Raw genomic sequence first — 19635 nt, forward strand, 5'->3', positions numbered from 1 at the left:
GAATCCCTCAGAAGCCCACATAATGAAAAGGAAAATGTATTATGACTGTTGTTGTTTAGTCGTTTAGTCATGTCCGACTCTTCGTGACCCCCTGGACCAGAGCACGCCAGGCACTCCTGTCTTCCACTGCCTCCCACAGTTTGGTCAGACTTATGTTTGTAGCTTCGAGAACACTGTCCCACCATCTTGTCCTCTGTCGTCCCCTTCTCCTTGTGCCCTCCATCTTTCCCAAGATCAGGGTCTTTTCCAGGGAGTCTTCTCTTCTCATGAGGTGGCCAAAGTCTTGGAGCCTCAGCTTCACGATCTGTCCTTCCAGTGAGCACTCAGGGCTAATTTCCTTAAGAATGGATGCGTTTGATCTTCTTGCAGTCCATGGGACTCTCAAGAGTCTCCTCCAGCACCATAATTCAAAAGCATCAATTCTTCAGCAATCAGCTATTATTATTTAAATCTATTACCTGCCCTTCACCAGCAATGTCCCAGCGGAAGTTACAGATCCTGAAAAATCAGTATTAAAACAGTTAAAACTAATTACTATTGCAGGAATAGCGTGGATCCTGAAAGCACACTTCTCAGGTGTCAAAGACTGTTAGATGTATAACAAAGGTGCTACACACACACACCTCTGTAGGGAAGGATTTCCACAACTTAGGGGCTACCACAGAGAATGCCCTGGTCCGGATCAACCTCCCTGCTCCAATCTTCCGAGGGTGGTGGAACTACAAAATCTTCAAGTAAAGATTTGCACATTAGCTTAAAAAAATAATGACTATCTTAGTTTTGATGGGCGGGGGGGGGGGACATTTGAGAAAATATGTAACCAGGTCTTGAGGCACTTGGGTTTTTCCCAATCCTGGTTAAAGGTATTCCGTCACAGTGTCAGGTTAGAGATGCCTGTCCTTTTTCTTAACCAGAACCCTCAACACAACAGTAAGGGTAGGAACCTTAAAAAAGGCCCTGCTGGATTAGGCCAAAGGCCCATATAGTCCAGCATTCTCTTTTAAGGGCCACTTAAAATCAAAACTCAAAATGGGGGGGGGGGGGAGAGAAGAACAAGGACAGAGGAAATACTGCTATAAAAAAAAGGGAAATCCAACAGCAAACATTTAATGCAGGGAAGAAAAAAATACGTATGATCCACAAGCAGTTAAGATAGCATACAGTAGTTAAGAACATTGAATTAAAAACGGAACAGTGGTTAGAATGCAGGAAATGCAAAGATAGAACTGTCACAGGCAGAGATACTCAGGAATGCTGCAGTGCTTTATAGCTGCAGCAGATGTTGTAGCCAGTCATGTTTCTAAGACGGGGCAGTAACAAACCAAAAACCAGAAACGATCCCTCACATTTATTATTAAGAAGTAAATGCAGACACATTTCTTTAGCTGTATGAAGAAGCTGGGCTAGAGAAGGTTGGTGGAAGAATTCAATCATTGGGTGGCAGAGATCTGCAGAGAGCACTGTGTGAAATAAAGTTTCCTCTTGAGAATGCCTCGGACTCCATCACAAACAGTTCACTTGCGAGTAGAAAGGATCACATATGTGGAAAGAGACCACCTAGTAAGAAAATGCAGTTTTTTGGATATGCATCAACAAACTTCTTGAAGTACAGCTTTACATATTTCCTGGTGGAAGATTGCGTTGGCTCACAGCTGCTTGGAAACAAGCTCAGGAATTATTCAAGTTCATGAAAGACAGGACTACCATGGGCTAACAGAAGGAATGGCAAGAACAGAAGACTATGCCTGAAAGCGTTTCAGCTACCAAATGATGACCAAAGGAAGTGATCACCTGCATGCCCCGCTTGGAAGCATTTCAAAAGCATCCGTAAGGCCACTGTCTGAGGCAAAAATGCCAGAATAAGCAGCCTTTGGGTATGATTCAGCAAAGCAGTTCTTCCGAACCCATAAGATAGGTCAGCATAAGAGAGGCAGTCAGGTGGTCAGTGAGTATGGCATAGCAGCCTGATTTAGAATGGCGAAAACCAGCTTTAAATACTTGCAGCCAAAATGGCTGATTGCACACCCCTGCAACTTGGCGTTTACCTAGCACTTTGAAGAACTGAAAGGGCTTCGCAAACATTACATTAATATCCTACCCTTCCTCCAAGACGCTCAAAGCAGCATACATGGCTCTCCTTCCCCTCATTTCATCCAGACAACAGTCCCATGTGGTAGGCATGGATGAGAGATGGTGACTCACGCAACAAGATCAGCCAATGAGATTCATAGCTGTGTGAGAATTTGAACCCATCTCCCTAGACACTATAACCAATGTGCTACAGCAATGCTATAGAAGAGACCAGTTATCACCCCAACTTAAGACCAAGAGACAATCACTTGCCTAAGTCAGCCTACAATGTTAAATCATAGTCAAGATTTGGATCAGCAACCTCTCAGATTTATTCTCTGGGCCAATTACAACCCAACTCATGACTACATCAATGGGGAAGGCAAGACTGGGAGGAGTGGAAGAGCACCCCAAGTTCCTCAGAGAGAAAAAGTGGAGTAAAAAAAAAATCATAAATGAATAACCCAGTGCTAGAGCAGCACCCCTCTTCTTAAAGATGAATTTTTCACCTTGCCACATATTACTATGGTTTTTTTATAACAACATCTATGTGTATGGTGCCTTACAAACAAGTTAGACAGGTCCCTGCCCTAAAAGGGCTTACAGTCTAAAACAGACAGAGGGAAATAACATAGGAAAGGGGGGGGTGGAGCGCAAATGGCAGCATTTTTGTGTACCCATTTACAGGTGTTTAAATAACGTTCTACAAATACAGCCAGATTAATAAATACACCACTATTTCAATTCCATTTGAGTTCAATGACTTTTAAGCAACTAACTTTCACGTTTTTTCACTTTAGCTTATCGAATGTTATCCATGCTGTCTTAATTTGTGTAAGCTGCCTTGATACCTGGTATTGAGGGGGGGGGGAGAGAAAGAAATAAAGGGTGGGATATAAAGAAAGAAAGAAGTAACAACAATAATTTTCTAGCCAGGAAAGAAAGGAAGAGTAAGGCAAGGGAGGTGGACCAGACGATCCCTAAGGAATCTCCTCCCGATTATGCAATCCTACCTATAAAAGGGGCTTTTTTCCTAACCCGCCTCCTGCTTCCATACATGAGGGGTGGGGTGGGAGTAAATAAATAAATAAAAATCACAATAATTTTCTTACCAGGAAAATAACACAAAAACCCTGAAGCAAAGGGGGTCAGACTAGATGGCCCTCTGGGTTCCCATTCCACCTTCTCTCTCCCCCTCCCTCCTGTTGCCATATTTGGCGGGGGGGGGGGAGAGAAGAGAAATATAGCAGAGGCTGCAACTGGCGGTCCAAAGTCAGGCCCCCGCGGTGCATGATGGGACGTGGGGGGGGCGGTTTCAGGTTAAGCCCATTTTCAAAGTATTAGGGCCCCCCCCTCTTTTTTGCCGGTAAAGCGTCGCCTAGCAACCCCTTCTCAACTCCCCCCCCCCCGTGAGAAGAAATGGTCTCTACTCACGCAATAACCGTTAGGTGAGAGGAGGGAAACGGTACTTTTTTGCGGGGGGGGGGGGAGACCCGAGAGGAATCCGAACCAGCAGCTGCTCCGCACCGCGCGGTCTCCGCCTGAGGAAAGAGAGAAGGCACGCGCCGCGCGGGGGGTTCTGGGAGCGCGGCTGCTCGGAACGCGCCATCCCCGCTTCGAAATGGGGGGGGGAATGGGTGCAAAGAGAGGAAAAGGAGGAAGCCGCGGAGCAAATGGAGTAGTGAATGGTTTTTTAAATGGTGTTAATAATCTTACTAACGGTCATCAATGTGCAGGTGAAGTTAATCCGTTTTCTTTTCTTTTCTTCCCCCCCTACCAGAGGTGTCGTCAATGGAATAGCCCGGTCCAGTGAAAGTGGGGGGGGGGATGAAAAGGCAAAACAGGATGACCGCAGCGTGAGGCTGAACTTTTAGCTTCTTTTTAGAAAGAACATTTCTGTTTGGTTTTTTTAAGGCAACATATCCGGTGAAAGAGACTTGCGGATTTTAGAAGGCGGAAATCCCAGTTTCTTTCACTGGACGGTCCCCCCCTCCCCGGCTTCGACAGGTTGGAACGATCCAAAAGAGCATGAGAGAGTCCAACAGACGGCAAAACATGGGGGAGAGCAGCAGAGGAGAGGAAGATTCCATTGGAGAGAAGAGGGTGGGGGGGACGGAAAGGGAGCTGTCCCGCGGCGCATGCGCCTTCTCGGCCGGCCTGCCCTATCGGAAGGCGAGAGAGGAAGAGAAGACAAAGGCGGCCGCTCCGCCCCTCCCTCACTTTTCAGCTCTCCCCGGATATAACGCGCCCCGCTTTTCCCGCGGCCTGGTTTTATGCCCCCCCCCCCAATAAGCTTACTTCTCGCTTGTTTGGGGCACTTCCTCAGAGGGGCTTTGACGGGAGCCCGCCATGGCAGGGGGGCAAGGTGCCCTCCTCCCTGCAGTGGAAGGGATCGGGGCCCCAGGCAGCCCTGAGGGGGACCAGGCCTTCCCCATGAAACAGCCACCAGCGCCAGGTGAGCCTGCAGGCTCCTTGCGCCAGCCCTGCGGCAAGCCTGATGACGACCTTGCAAGGCGGGCCCCCTGGGCCGCCCCATCTTCCCCTCTGACGGCATCCAAGATGGCTTTCCGCCGAGCCTACTCCATCAAGGACAAGCTGCAGGCCATCGAGCGCGTGAAGAGGGGCGAGCGGCAGGCCTCGGTGTGCCGGGATTTCGGGGTCCCCGGCGGCACCCTCCGCGGCTGGCTGAAGGACGAAAGCAAGCTGCGCTGGTTCCTGGACCAGTTGGGGGGCGAGGTGGGCACGCACCGCAAGAAGATGCGCCTGGCCAACGAGGAGGAGATCGACCGCGCCGTCTACACGTGGTTCCTCGCCTTGCGCCAGCACAGCGTGCCGCTCTCCGGACCGGCCATCCAGGCCCAGGCCGAAGCTTTTGCCCGGCAGATCTACGGGCCCGAGTGCACCTTCAAGGCCAGCCACGGGTGGTTCTGGCGGTGGCAGAAACGGCATGGCATTTCCAGCCAACGCGAGGGGGGCGGCCTAGGGGTGGCGGGCGACACGCCTGCCCTCCGAGCCGAAGCGGACGCCGCTTCCCCCTGCTCGGCCTTCTCCGGCCATACCCGTCCGCCCACAGCTGCTGCGCCACCAGATGAAGGCGGCTACAGCGACGACCAAATCTACAACGCTAACATCACCGGGCTTTATTGGAAGCTGCTGCCAGGCCAGGCCCGACTGCCGCAGCCTCTCCCATCGTGGGCGGGAGACGGGGTCACGGTCCTGCTCGCCGCAAATCTAACCGGCTCCCACAAGCTGAAGCCGCTGGTGGTGGGAGGCCTGCAGGACCCTCCTTGCCTCCGGTGCCGCAAGAGGGAGATGCTCCCGGCTTGCTACCGCTACAGCCCCCGGGCCCGGCTGGGCCACTCCCTGTTGCGGATTTGGTTCTTCGACGATTTCGTGCCTTGCGTGAAGCGCTTTTTGCGCTGCAGCTGCCTCCAGCAGAAAGCCGTCCTTCTGCTCAGCTGCCCCTCTGCGCACCCCGAGGAGTCGCCCCAACTTCAAACTCCGGACGGGTCCATCCGAGCGCTCTTCCTTTCCAAGGCGGCAGGAGGGTCTTTCGGAGGCAGAGGCCGGATTTTGCCGCCGCTGGAACAGGGCGTTGTGTCGGCTTTCAAGCTGCTGTACAAGCGGGAGTTGTTGCGCTTGGCCGTGGCGTGCCTAGCGAGAGGAGCAGCCGTGGGGGAGTCCGAAAAACCTGGCGGAGAGCTGGACTTTGGCCGCTCTTTTCTCCTGGAGGATATGCTCAGCCTAGCTGGCCTGTCTTGGGATCTCATCCCGGCTGGATCCATTGAGAAATGTTGGCTGCTTGGCCTGCGTGCGGCCTTTGAGCCCCACTCTGGAGGTGAAGAGGAGGAGTCGGGAGAGGCCTCTGCAGGTGTGGACAACCTGGACTTTGCTGACCTGGTACACCTGGCTGCCCTTACCTGCAAGCGCCTGGCTCCAGAGGAAGTGGCCGATTGGCTCCACTTAGATGATGTTATTCCGGACACAGAGGAAGGGGAAGGCGAGGAGGAGGAAGAAACAGTTGGGACAAGAGATGGTGGAGGTGGCGGGAGTGATGGAATGGGAGATACTCCGCTGCCCACTGCCCAGGAAGCAATACAAGGCCTGCAGAAGGCCTTGCGCTGGCTGGAGAGCCAGGATCCCCAGGAAGTTGGGACGCTGAAGGTGGTCCAGCTCCGGTCCTTCATCAGCATGGCACAAAGGCTGCAGAAGGCAGCTGAACCAGACTCATGGCAAGGCGGCTCAGAGCAAAACAGCTAACCAGATTATTGCACTCACCTACATATCTGGTGGAAGTGTTTAATCTTTATGCAGCAATAGGGGATGGTGCCGTGTGCCCATAATCACTGGGAGGTGCAAATACGGCACAATCAGGGCAGAACAGGATAGTTCCTTCCCCCTCCCTATGAGCACTGGGGTGAGGCTGTTAAAGGGGCTCGACTCCCCAAGTTCTGGGGGTTGGAAAAAGTGGCTATTAACAGCAGAGAGGCAGGAGGGGTACCTCTGCTCCCTAAACCGTGGCGGAGGTTTCCTTTCAAACACACTCTACGCAGGGTAAAATTACTTGTCCTGTCCAGCAGACAGGTTGAAAAAGTCCCAAGGTGGAGACAATCTCGCAAGTTCAAAGAGGTTTGGGGGGGGGGGAGGGATGCTCCCTGCAAAAGTGGTGGGGAGTTTTCAGTGGTTTTCCAGTGTCAAACAAAATATTGAGGTGTGAGTTGGCCATGTAGGCATACTTGGATAGAAAAGGGAATGCACAGAAGTATAGGAGAGGGCTCTAGAATTCAAATGTTACCTAATAAGCAGAGTTGTGTATGAAAGGAGCAGAGCTGTGCAATGGGAAGTGCGCCTAAGCAGGAGTATAGTACTTCCTGATTTTATGCCACCCACAGCGTCAGAACTATTTGGTAACTCCCCTCACCCAACCACCTTCTTTGTAAGCTTATCACACTTGTTGAAAGGGCTGCTTGCTATTCCCCTCCATATGTCCTCCTCAGTTTCTTGCTGAATTTCCTCTTTTTTAAAAACCACCATGCCTCTCCAAGAAACACACTGGATCAGGACTGGTGAGATGCTCAGGAAGCTTTGGGTGACAGAGAGATGAGGTGGTGCTAATCCTCCACGGGTTCAGTTACTTGGATGCTTCGGAAATAAGAGACCCACCTTGCTAGCCAAAGAATTAATTTAATAAAGTGAAATGGTACAGCTACTGATCTCTCACTTGTGAACAGCCTTGAATTGGACTTCAGGGACTTGAATTTTCACATCGTGTGTGTGTATGTTTGGAGCTTTTGGGGGGTTAATGCTGTCCTATTACAGAACTGAAAAAACCCCAAAATGATTCCTGAACATGCTCAATTGGTTCCTCAAGAAGCAGACTCTTTTCCATTTCAGAGTACAGTGGTACCTCGGGTTACATACGCTTCAGGTTACAGACTCTGCTAACTCAGAAATAGTACCGCGGGTTAAGAACTTTACTTCAGGATAAGAACAGAAATCGCTCGGCGGTGGCGGCAGCGGGAGGCCCCATTAGCTAAAGTGGTGCTTCAGGTTAAGAACAGTTTCTGGTTAAGAACAGACCTCCAGAACGAATTATGTTCTTAACCCGAGATACCACTTTATGGCAATTATTGGGAAATAGAAGCCTTTTATTCAATTTACAGTGGTACCTCTGGTTGCAAACGGGATCCGTTCCAGAGCCCAGTTCACAACCTGAGCAGAATGCAACCCACGTCTGTGGGTCACAATTCGCCGCTTCTGCACATGCGTGTGACATCATTTTGAGTGTCTGTGCATGCGTGAGCAACGAAACCTGGAAGTAACCCTTTCCGGTACTTCTGGGTTGCCGCGGGACACAGCCTGAAAATGCTCAATGTGAAGCAAACGCAACACGAGGTATGACTGTATTGTTTTCCCAGTTCTGTGATAAGAGATCAGCGGTGGGATCCAGTTGTTTTAATGTAATGGATTTATGCCTGTCCTTTTGCACCCTGGCTCCAGTAAAACAGTGACATACGCACAAACTTTGAATGAAGCACACTTGCCTGGGCCTGATTGGAACCTACGAAAGGAAAAGTCCCGTCTCCCTTGCACTGTGTGAGCAATGTACAATTTTGGTCCCCTGTGCAGCATTAGACCCGCACAGGACAGCTCTAGCTCAGTGGCAGAGCACATTTAGAAAGTCTCAGGCCCCATTCCCAGCCAACCTCAGGAAGAGGTGGGAAAGAACTCTGAAATGGTGCTGCTTTGTCAGCGTAAATATTGATTCAATATACCGTATTTTTCGCTCTATAAGATGCATCTGGCCGTAAGGCGCACCTAGTTTTTAGAGGATCAGCTCACAGTTGTGCAGCTTCTTTGGCAAAGGGGGAAAGCCCCCTTTTTTAAAGGATCAGCTCAAAGTTGTTGAGCTTACTTGTAAAGGGGAAAAGTCCTGTTTTTATGGGGCTCAACTCAGTTCTGCAGCTTCTTTAGGAAAGGAAAGGGAGCCATTTCTACAGTTTCCAGACAGATAATCTAATCAACAAGTCACATGTTGCTAGGGAAACAAACAGCCTCCATCTGCAGAACATTCAACAATGGAAGCCTGGGCAAGGGGGCGGAAGGGGAGCCAGCGATCGACCACACATTCGCTCCATAAGACGCACAGACGTTTCCCCGTACTTTTTAGGAGGAAAAAAGTGTGCCTTATGGAGCGAAAAATACAGTACTGCAGCTTCTATGCTCCTAAGCTTCAGTGCACTACCGATGGCTGTGAGCCACAAGGGCTCTGCTCTGCCTCCACACTTGGGAGGCAGAGATGATTCTGAACCCCGGTTTGCTGGAAGACACAGGAAGGGAGAGGGCTCTTCGTGCTCAGATCCTGCTTACGGGCTTCCCAACAGAGGAGGAATTTGGTTGGCCACCGTGAGAATGGGGTGCTGGACTAGATGGGCTGCTGGACTGATCCAACAGGCTCTCCTTACGTTCTTATTTAACCAGCCAGCCTTTGGTTCGTCTGCGATTGAAGTTTACTCTCCCAGATGTCTTCCTTTGCTACTTCCATCAACACCATTCTCTGTACCGGAAGTGCAGCTTCTTTTAAAGCAGCCTTTCTCAACCTGTGAGTCCCCAGATGTTGTTGAACTACAACTCCCATCACCCCTAGCTAGCAAGGCCAGAGCTCAGGGATGAGGGGAATTGTAGTCCAACAACATCTGGGGACCCACAGGTTGAGAACTGCTGTTTTAAAGCGAGGTGCAGTGCGAAAACAGGGACGCGGGTGGCGCTGTGGTCTAAACCACTAAGCCTAGGGCTTGCCGATCAGGAGGTCGCGGTTCGAATCCCCGCAACGGGGTGAGCTCCCATTGCTCGGTTCCTGCTCCTGCCAACCTAGCAGTTCGAAAGCACGTCAAAGTGCAAGTAGAGAAATAGGTAGCGCTCCGGTGGGAAGGTAAACGGCGTTTCCGTGCGCTGCTCTGGTATTGCCAGAAGCGGCTTCGTCATGCTGGCCACATGACCCGGAAGCTGGCTGCGGACAAAGCGAGATGAGCGCCGCAACCCGAGAGTGATTCACGACTGGACTTCACTGTCCAGGATCCTTTACCTTTACCTTTAACAGTGCAAAAGGCTCATTTCTGCTAGTGCTTGTACGCTCAGGTAACTTTGGTACATAATAAGGACAGAAGAGAAGCTAACATGCCGATAGGAAGCCTAGAGTTGGGTGTGTTTAATAATATTGAGGGCTCAGAGAGAGATGGTGATTGTCACTGGTGTGGATTCTTTCTTTGCTGTTGAGTCATGCAGCAGGGGGCAGAGAGAAAATCCCATGAGTGTCAATCTTCCAAAGAAAAAACAGACTGCCATTGCTCCAGGCCATCTGCCCCAGAATTCTTCCAGGTGGCTCTCTATCCTGATCCCACGCAAAAGTTGTGGGGGCCTCCATCACCAAGGCCACCACATGCCCACCCCCTCCTATCGCTTGCCCAGTGTCTGAGCGCGGCAGGTGGCTGCCTCCACAGCGTTCATGACAGTAGAGCGAAGAGCCCCCTTTTCCAGCTCATGCAGGGCATGGATGGTTGTTCCCCCTGGGGTGCAAACAGCACTTCGCAGAACTGCTGGGTGCTCTCCTGTTTCGAGGATCATTCTTCCTGCTCCCTGGAAGAAAAGACAACAAATACAGTTTCAGATACGACGACGGGGGTGTGTGGGGTGTGGATGGCGCATTGGATTTCCACACAAGGAACCAAAGTTCAGATCACTGCTCAATCACAAACAGTGTTAGAAACTCCAATATATAATCTAATTGCCAAATGGCACCTTAAACCTAGGTTACGGTCGCCACAATGGAATGTCTAGGCTCTGGGTTCCCCCCTGTGCAATGGGGTTGTTTTTTATTAACGTTATTTTCATTTCTATACTGCTTTATACAGTCATACCTCATGTTAGGTCCGCTTCATGTTACATTCTTTCAGGTTACGTCCCGCGGCGACCCAGAAGTATCGGAAAGGGTTACTTCCGGGTTTCGCCGCTCGCGCATGCACAGACATGCAAAATGACGTCACACAGAAGCGGCAAATCACAACCCGCGGGTGCGCAGACGCGCCGCTGCGAGTTGCATTCTTTTCATGTTGCGAACGGGCCTCCGGAATGGATCTCGTTCGCAACCAGAGGTACCACTGTATTTTAAATAGCAAATCTCAAAGCAGTTTACAACAATGAAAACATCAAATTTAAAAGAATCCAGAAAAAATTTAAGCTCCGAGGAAAGAATCATAGATCCTTAGCTTGGTCTGTAGAGCATGTGACTCTTAATACCAGGATTATGGGTTCAAGATCTATGTTAGGCGAAAGATCCCTGTGTTGCGGGATGATTGTAGGGTCTGGGTTGGTTCCTAGAGAGAGGCGGTCCTTGAGGTATTGCAACCCTGAGCGGTTTAACCAGGACTTTGAACTGGGCCCATAACCTACAGTAATTGGCAGCCTATACAGTTGGGCTGCAAACCATCTTGCCCAAGCGAGCAATCTGGCTGCTGCTGAATTCTGCACCAACTGAAGTTTCCAAACTCTCTTGAGAGGCATCCCTACATAGAACACATTGCAATCATTTAAACCTAGAGGTTACCAAGGGAGATTATCGAGGGATGGGATGGTGGAGGGACGGAGGAGTTTGGCAAGAATCACAGCCTCTTACCAAGAGGGTCTGAGCAGCAATCTTCTGGGCCATAGCCCCAGGCATCCCCATCTTTACAGCTCCTTCCGCCAATGCTTCAGCAAACATGTATGCCTGTGGTGATGGGGGGAGAATAAAGAAGAGGAAACTGTTACCAGACCTTCTAATTAGATTAGAATAATCACTTTCTGGAGTTCAAAGGCTTTATTCATGCAGGAACTATTTACGGCATGAGGAGATGAGAGAGCAAAAGTAGCGGGCATCTTGGTCTCAACAAGTAGGGAGACAAAAGTAAACAAAATGCCTCCGCTTTTAGGGGTAGAGTTAACTTAGACAAAGCAAAGATTATAAGCAAGTGTTGTTGAGGTTGCTAGACAAACAGTGCCCTCGTGGTTTAAACTAACACATGCATTGACTTGAAGCTCAAGGCAAGGGTTAACTAACTTGTGCTTGGCTAATCTGAATATGGACTCCAACTTTCATCATCCCCACTGGCATGCCAAAGCAATAAGATGATGGGGAGCTGTACTCCAGCAACGCCTGAAGGTCCAGTGGGCAGCCATGCACAATAGGGGACCCCGAACTGGGGATGCCCAAGGCAAGAACTGCAGAATATGTGTTTAAACCCAATGCCATGCCTACTATTTAAGAGGCCACTTGCAGACCCAACAAAAAAGGTAGCTCACATAGGCAACGCCACTGCCGCTCAGCCCTGTGTGGATGTCGATGTAGGATTCAGGGCCCTCTTCACACAGCCCGCTATGAGACAGCAGCCTCTTCAGCAGGGCCACATCCTCTTCCTCAGCGCAGGTGCCCCGAGCCAGAACAATGGCACCTGACTGGACCACGCAGGGAATGTTGGGCATGATCCGCAGCACTTTGGTCCCAGCCGGAAGCAGCTGTGGAACACCAGAAAAGCAGAAGAAGGAATGTGCATTTAGTGTTGCAATCAGGAATGCTTTACCTAACATTTAGCCACTACCCACAAGGACTGAGCTTAAGCTACAACATTCTGTAGGGATTCCTTGCATTCAGAACAGGTTTTTTAACGAGATGTTGTTTAAGCGGAGTAGATAATGTGATGGTAGTGGTTTCCAAATGTTTTAAGGCCACCACACCCTTGGTTCCATAAACTCATCCCCAGTGCCCCCTATCCTATTAAAAACATTCAGAAAAGCAGCCAGCATGACCATAGCTGTCAACTTACAGATTTGAAAATAAGGGACCAGCAGCCTCGAAAATAAGGGATCAGCAGCCAAAATAAGGGATTTTCCAGGCAGAGGTATGTTCGACTTCTGAGCCCCTCCGACCCAAGGGCAGAAAGCCCAGCCAGCAGCCAAAGCAAGCCTCAAGCGGTTGTTCCCACAGCGCAGCAACCCAGCAAAGGGGATGCAGCAAGGGAAACCACCGTCCCCTCTCCGCTGGGAAGCGCTGAGCAAAGGCGAGTCCCCAGGCAACGCGGCCGATTTGATCGGCACAAGGCATGCAGGCTCCACCCCCCAGTCATTCTTAGACTCCTTATTGGGTGAGCAACGCAGCCGAGCAACACAGTTGGAGCCTCCCTCCTCCCCGGCCGGCAGGGAGGGAGGGAGGGAGAGGAGCTGCTTCCTTTGAAATCCAGGAAATTTAAGAGACATCATCAATAAGGGACAGCGGCGGGACACGGCGCTGGGATAAGGGACTGTCCCACGAAATAAGGGACGCTTGACAGCTATGAGCATGACCCACTAAGATAATGTTAGAAGCCTAGAATTGTAGAGTTGGGAGGGACCACAAGCGTCATCTAGTCCAGCCCCTTCAATGCAGGAATCTTTTGCCCAACATGGGTCTCGAACCCACAACCCGTGAGATTTAAGAGCCTTATGCTCTACCGACTGAGCTCTCTAAAACTGAAAACCATAATTAATCATTTATTTGAAATCCAATTAAAACTGTTTGGTTTAATTAATTGAACGAAACAGATGAACTTAGTCCAGCGATGCCAGCTTTCAAAGCCTGATAGTCATTTCCCCCTGCCACCCTTTCCCTCTTAGCACCCCCCAAGTAATCCCAATACCCTCCCAGGGGGCAATACCGCTCACTTTGGGAACCACTCATCTGAGGGTTGTGTCCGACCAAGTTTTACTCTGAGCGAACCCATTGAAATTAAATAGACAATCCTTTGCAGTATGAATTTCCTTTTTAACCAACCTGTCTTCTCTTATACTTCTTGATGGGTTTTTCCCCCCTTACATGTTGCAAACCGCCTCAATATGTTTATTTTTATTTTTTTATGAAAGTGCAGATTACAACTAAATAAAGTAAATAATGGGCCCAGGATAGTCATGCGCCCTCATTTCAGTGGGTCTATTCTGAGTAGGACTAGCACTGGCCTTCTCTGCTAACAGAGATTCTGTTTCAACTGCAGGTGCCAAGGATTTGACATGATTGTGTGCAAAACCTGAGATGTTCCAGTGAGCTGCAGCCTCACCTGCACATACCAGGTAGTGGCGGTACTAAATAATAATAATAATAATAATAATAATAATAATAATAATAATAATAATTAATTTATTATTTATACCCCGCCCATCTGGCTGGGTTTCCTCAGCCACCCTGGGCAGCTTCCAACAAAATATTAAAATACAGTGGTCTGTTAAACATTAAAAGCTTCCCTAAATTTGTACAATCAAGTCCCAGCCCAAAGCAAATTCAATGGAGAGTACAGTGATGATTGGGCTGCAAGGTTCACCAACGCCCTACGTCACCATGCTGGGTGTGCCTATGGAGATGTCCCCGTGGGCCTGCTCCTCCAAGAACTCACCTCTTCTAAGGCCTGCAGTGTGACTCCAGCTGCCATGGAGACGACAACGTGTTTTTTGGTGACCGCAGATGCGATCTCTCGCAGAACCGCAGGGAGCACATGGGGCTTGGTAGCCAGGAATACGATGGTGCAGTTCTCCAGAATCTCCAGGTTAGAGTGTGTCGTCTTGCACTCAAAGGTCTTTATTCAAAAGAGAGATCACAAGGTAAGAACATGAGAACTTCATGCCCTGCAGGTGAATCAGACCCTATGCCTATCCGCTCAGTATCCTGTTTCTGACAGTGGTCGAGCACATGGCTCTAGGAAAGCCACAACTGCGACAAGTCCAACAGCGCACACAGCTGCCCCTCTCATGTACTCTGGCTAACTGGTGTTTAGACACTCAGTGATGGGGGCAGAATATTTCCCAGTGCTTAACTTTCCCATGGATCAACAGATCTGAATTGCTCATTTCTTTTTTAAATGTAACTTTTATTGAATTTTCAAATTTTTGCAAACTGACTTCAAATTAAATAGCAACATCCTTTCATGTATTGACGTCTACTGCATTATAGATCAAACACTTGTCTATTACAGAAATCCCTCTAATACATTTACTTTGCCATTTTACTTCCACTGCTCCTATCTCAAATCCTGCCCACAACTTCATTTGACTATACTGTAGTGCTTTTCCAAATAGTCCAAAAAAAGGCTTCCCTCCTTCTATAAGAATTTCATCATTTCAAGCCTTGAAATGATGAAATTGTCAAGCCTTTAAGCAGAGGCTTGACAATTTAAGCAGAGGCTTGACAACCATATGTCAGGAGTGCTCTGATGGTGTTTCCTGCTTGGCAGGGGGTTGGACTCGATGGCCCTTGCGGTCTCTTCCAACTCTATGATTCTATGATTTCAATCTCTTAATATTGCTGTCAGTTTGCCATTTCAACATCGTCCATTACTTTTAAAAGCCATTCCTCCTTTGTTAGAATGAATTCCCCTTTCCAAGCCATCCAAGTTAGTGGCCGCCACTGAACGGATGGCCTTTAGCATTTCACGGCCCTTATGACTCGGGTCCTGTTGACCTTTGGCTTTCACTTACCTGGAACTTGTCCAGGTTCCTGTTGGATGGAGCACTAGCAAAGATGTTCACTGCCTGGACTTCTCCTGCGAGAGATGGAGAGAAAGAAAGCTTGGCTGAATGTACGGCACTTTATGCCTTGCCCAAACACGAGCCCAGCAGAAGAAAGACCACTCTGTTTTTGCAAGCTGTCTGGCAAAAAAAGGACAAGGCAACAAGTTCAACCTCATCATATCTAAGTAATAGTCAGAATGGACTCATCTGCAGCTCACAAAACTCTCTGGAAAAACACTTGTTCCCCACTATTGACAAAGGTAAGTTTTGATCATCAGCAGATTCCAGAGGGCACAACTGAAAAACCCCTGACATCTTCACCTCTTTGGAAAAAAAGGAAACCCCCTTAGAGGATTTCCCTTCTGAAATCTCAAGGAATTTGGGCTCCAAGTGGTTCAGGGCAGGGGATGCACAACCTGTTGCCTTCCAGGTGCGCAGGACTCTACCTGCCACCTTCCCTAACCATTGGAACGGCAAGGAGTTGGGAGCCCAACAGCATATAGAAGACATCTGGAGGTAGCCCTGTTTAAGGAAGTTTTTAATGTTTTGCTGTGGTTTCATAATTTGTTGGGAGCCACCCAGAGTGGCTGGCAATCCAGTCAAATGGGCAACATATAAATATATTATTGTTATTATATTTAATCCAAACCCTGCTTCCCTGGCTTAGATGGTGAGGATTAATGTATCTGTGAAAGTGTGTCCACACTATGCTAGCTAACTAAAACACTGTAGTAGTTCATCTTTCGCTAAAGAAACTCCAGACCCCTAAGAATGTCAGCATTTACCGTCTGGTCTCCAACTTTCCATTTTTGAACAAGATGCTTGGGTATGTGGTGATGACCCTACTCCAGGACTTCCTGGGAGAGGGAGATTATCTTCAGCCATTTTAGTCTGGTTTCCAACCTGGTTTGGGGACTGAAACTGCCTCGGTCGCCCTGGCAGATGATTGATGCTGGACGCTGGATCCGGGCAGAACGTCCCTGTTCTTTCCAATGGCGTCCTGAGCCACTTTCGGTGCCATCGGCCCTGCTGTCCTTCCTGGGATGGGGTTTCTGGGTGACGTAATAAAGAGACTCCGGCTTTTCCTGGAGGGCAGATTCCAGAAGGTAGTTCCGAGGGGCAGCCCCTGCTTTGCACTTTGTTTTCGGGTGTCCCCCCCCAACTTCCACCTTGCCCTCTACCTACCCAACATCAACATGAAACCCACACAGAATCTAGAGTTTTGGAGTTCACAGTCACCAATAGGCAGATGGCACACAGCTCTTGATCTCCTTCCCATCTCAGTCCAGGGAAGCTGTAAATGTCCTGAACCACCACATGAATAATAAATAATAATAATAATAATAATAATAATAATAATAATAATAATTTATTATTTATACCCCGCCCATCTGGCTGAGTTTCCCCAACCACTCTGGGCAGCTCCCAATCGAGTGTTAAAAACAATACAGCATTAAATATTAAAAACTTCCCTAAACAGGGCTGCCTTCAGATGTCTTTTAAAGATAAGATAGCTGCTTATTTCCTACACATCTGAAGGGAGGGCATTCCACAGGATGGGTGCCACTACTGAGAAGGCCCTGGACTGGATGCAGATGAACAAGCTGAAACTCAGACTGCACAAGGCAGGTGTGCTCTCGCCGGGGGATGAACCAGCCCGGTGATAGGGTTACACTCCCTCTAAAAGATGGGGCTTGCCGTTTTGGTGTGTTCCTGGACACAGCTCTGCCTCTGTTGGTCAGGCGGCAGCTGTGGTCAGGAGTGCCTTGCTGCAGCAACCAATTGTGGAAGGCTCCCGGAGTGGTCAGGGACACGGGTGGCACTGTGGAATGCCGATCAGAAGGTCGGCGGTTTGAATCCCCGCGACGGGGTGAGCTCCCGTTGCTCAGTCCCTGCTCTTGCCAACCTAGCAGTTCGAAAGCATGTCAAAGTGCAAGTAGATGAATAGGTACCGCTCCAGCGGGAAGCTAAATGGCGTTTCCGTGCGCTGCTCTGGTTCGCCAGAAGCGGCTTAGTCCTGCTGGCCACATGACCCGGAAGCTGTACGCCGGCTCCCTCGGCCAATAAAGCGAGGTGAGCACCGCAACCCCAGAGTCGGCCACGATTGGCCCTATTGGTCCTTTACCTTTACCTGGAGTGGTTAGCCCCAGCCACGGTGACCCATGCATTTATGACATGTAGACGGGGGTCATGAGTAAACAAACTCTATATGGGACTCCCCATAGAGTATGTTTGGAAATTTTGGAAACCCCTCCTGGCACATAATGCCTTTCAGGACCATGTTCCTGCCTTGCTCTACCAGCTGCTGGTCATTTTCCATGTGCAATTAGATGTCCTGCTTATCATCTTGCCTGGGCAACCGGCATGCTGTTAGCCAAGTTTCCCCTGCACAACTTTCTAGGCAATTTGGCACTTCCATGGGACAGGATTTAGTTGGGGGTTTGTGCACAGGGTATTACGTGCTACAAGGAACAAGGAAGGGAATCATCAAAGACAGATGAGTATCTTTCCATGAGCCGGAGTAATTTTCCACGATGGATGTAAAGCAATAAAAAGCTTAGTTACACTCAGTTACAAAACTTTCCCCTACCTCCCATTCTGGGACACAATTTGCAATACACTTACTCTGAAGTAAGCCCCACCTATTTTGCAGCCCAGAACTAGATAACTGAAAGATGTTACTGAGGTACTGTTTATAAAACACACAATTCTGTATTGCTTAATACACATAGAAGTGGTTGTTGTTACTCAAGTTTTGTCATGTCTGAAGGCCTTGGAAAAATTCTTCCACTTGGAGGTATTTCACAGGACAAAGTTTGGCCTAAGGGTGGGGGGGATTCCACTTACCCCTTCTAGGGAAAAAAACCCTCCTCTGAACCCGTAACTGAAATGGGCTTTTGGTATTTTAGGGTCAGTTTAGTTATATTTTACCTTTCACTTTTAAGTCCCATTCTACTTGCAATCTTGTAGCACTTTCTCAGAGTAAGCCCCATTAGACTCAATGGAATTTAAGCGCGTATAGGCTTACACTGTGCTGTAAAATTAAACGAATTTGCTAACAATGCTATTAAGCTGCAGCTAGGCTCTGCTCTGAATACTCAATTCCATGCAAAAACAGAAGTCCTGTAGCACACAGACTGGAAAATCTGTACATAGGGAGATTTCTTAGATTGTTTATGGAAGCTTTTAATGTATGATATTTTATTGCGTTTTTCATATTCTGTAGGAAGCCGCACAGAGTGGCTGGGGAAACCCGGCCAGATGGGCAGGGTATAAGTAATATATCATTATTATTAATATTTTACCCATCTAATGCAACATTATCTGACTTGGGTGTGGGGAACTTTTGGCCCACCTGGCATCGTGGAACTATAATTCCCATCACTCCTGGCTTTTGGCTATGCTGGCAGGGGCTGATGGGAACTGTAGTTCAGCACCATCTGCAAAACCAAAGTTCCAGCACACCTGAACTAGCTTGGCAGCAGAGACCTCTTCTAAGCAGCAAACTTTTTCAGCAGTGGGCTGGTCCACTGCCCCTCAGACCTTGTGCGAGGCTGGGCTATATTTTTTTTTGGGGGGGGGGGTTGAATGAATTCCTATGCCCCACAAATAACCCAGAGGTGCATTTTAAATAAAAGGACACATTCTACTCATGTAAAAAACCGCTGATTCCCAGACCCTCTGCAGGCCAGATTGAGAAGGCGATTGGGCCGGATCCGGACCCCGGGCCTTAGTTTGCCTACCCATCTTCTAGAAACAAGGTACCTGCTGTCGCAATGCCTCTTCCCAAAGGCAGTTCAGCCAGGGGATGGGTCTTTCCCAGCCTCATAGAAACACAGAATTGCAGATTTTGAAGAGTCTCCCCACCCCAGGGGCACCTAGCCGAGCGCCCTGCAAATATTCTCACCAGAAATCCTATTTAGTCTGTCTTTCAACCTACGCCCTTTGCACCGCGCAACAACAGATCCGCCACCTTTGGCCTCTGGACCCCTCATCACTTACAGCAGGTTTACTCAAAAGCAAGCCTCATTTGCAATCCGATGGCGTTCCTTTTTCCTACAAGGGGTTTTTAAGATCTCAGCCCCCTGCTGATTTGGGCTTTTTCTAGGATTTTGTGCAAAGGGGTTTTTAAGATCTCAGCCCCCTGCTGATTTGGGCTTTTTCTAGGATTTTGTGCGTGCAGGAGATTCCCCTCCCCCCCACCCAACACACCTTGCCTCTCCCTACCTGCCCTTACCTGCCAGCAAGATCGCCTGGGCCACAGCGCTGGCCATGCGCCCCGCCCCGATGAAGCCCACACGCAGCTCCCGCAGCTTCTCCATCTCCGCAATCTGCCACGGACCGCCGGATTGTCCCTTTTTTTAACCTCCTCCTGAACAGCTGAACTCATAATACCCACGTGGCCCGGTCCAGACTCCGCCCACCGCTCGAACCAGGCAGCCAATCAAGCCGCGCGGTTCCTCCCCGCGCGGTGAGCGCGAATGAATCCCACGCCGCCAT

At 49.2% G+C, this 19635-nt stretch overlaps 1 protein-coding gene across 3 annotated transcripts; it reads right to left on the reverse strand.

Moving 5' to 3' along the window:
* Nucleotides 1-9751: 9751 nt before the first annotated feature.
* On the reverse strand, nt 9752-19570 carry PYCR3 (pyrroline-5-carboxylate reductase 3). 3 transcript variants are annotated; one of them, XM_083749328.1, is made up of 7 exons: nt 19373-19570; nt 15921-16220; nt 15103-15167; nt 14025-14204; nt 11908-12120; nt 11243-11335; nt 9752-10206 (listed from the first exon to the last, which is right to left on the reverse strand). In XM_083749328.1, exons 1-7 carry the CDS (start codon nt 19455-19457, stop codon nt 10024-10026), a joined length of 1119 nt encoding a protein of 372 aa, XP_083605454.1. In that variant the 5' UTR covers nt 19458-19570; the 3' UTR covers nt 9752-10023. The 3 variants fall into 3 exon arrangements, with proteins under 3 accessions (XP_083605454.1, XP_083605455.1, XP_083605456.1); XM_083749329.1 differs by having other exon boundaries at nt 16039-16220; nt 19373-19519; XM_083749330.1 differs by lacking the exon at nt 15921-16220 and having other exon boundaries at nt 19373-19556.
* Between the last annotated feature and the right edge of the window lie 65 nt (nt 19571-19635).

This window comes from Podarcis gaigeae, assembly GCF_964106915.1.
Source record: "Podarcis gaigeae genome assembly, chromosome: 7".
NCBI lineage: Eukaryota > Metazoa > Chordata > Lepidosauria > Squamata > Lacertidae > Podarcis > Podarcis gaigeae.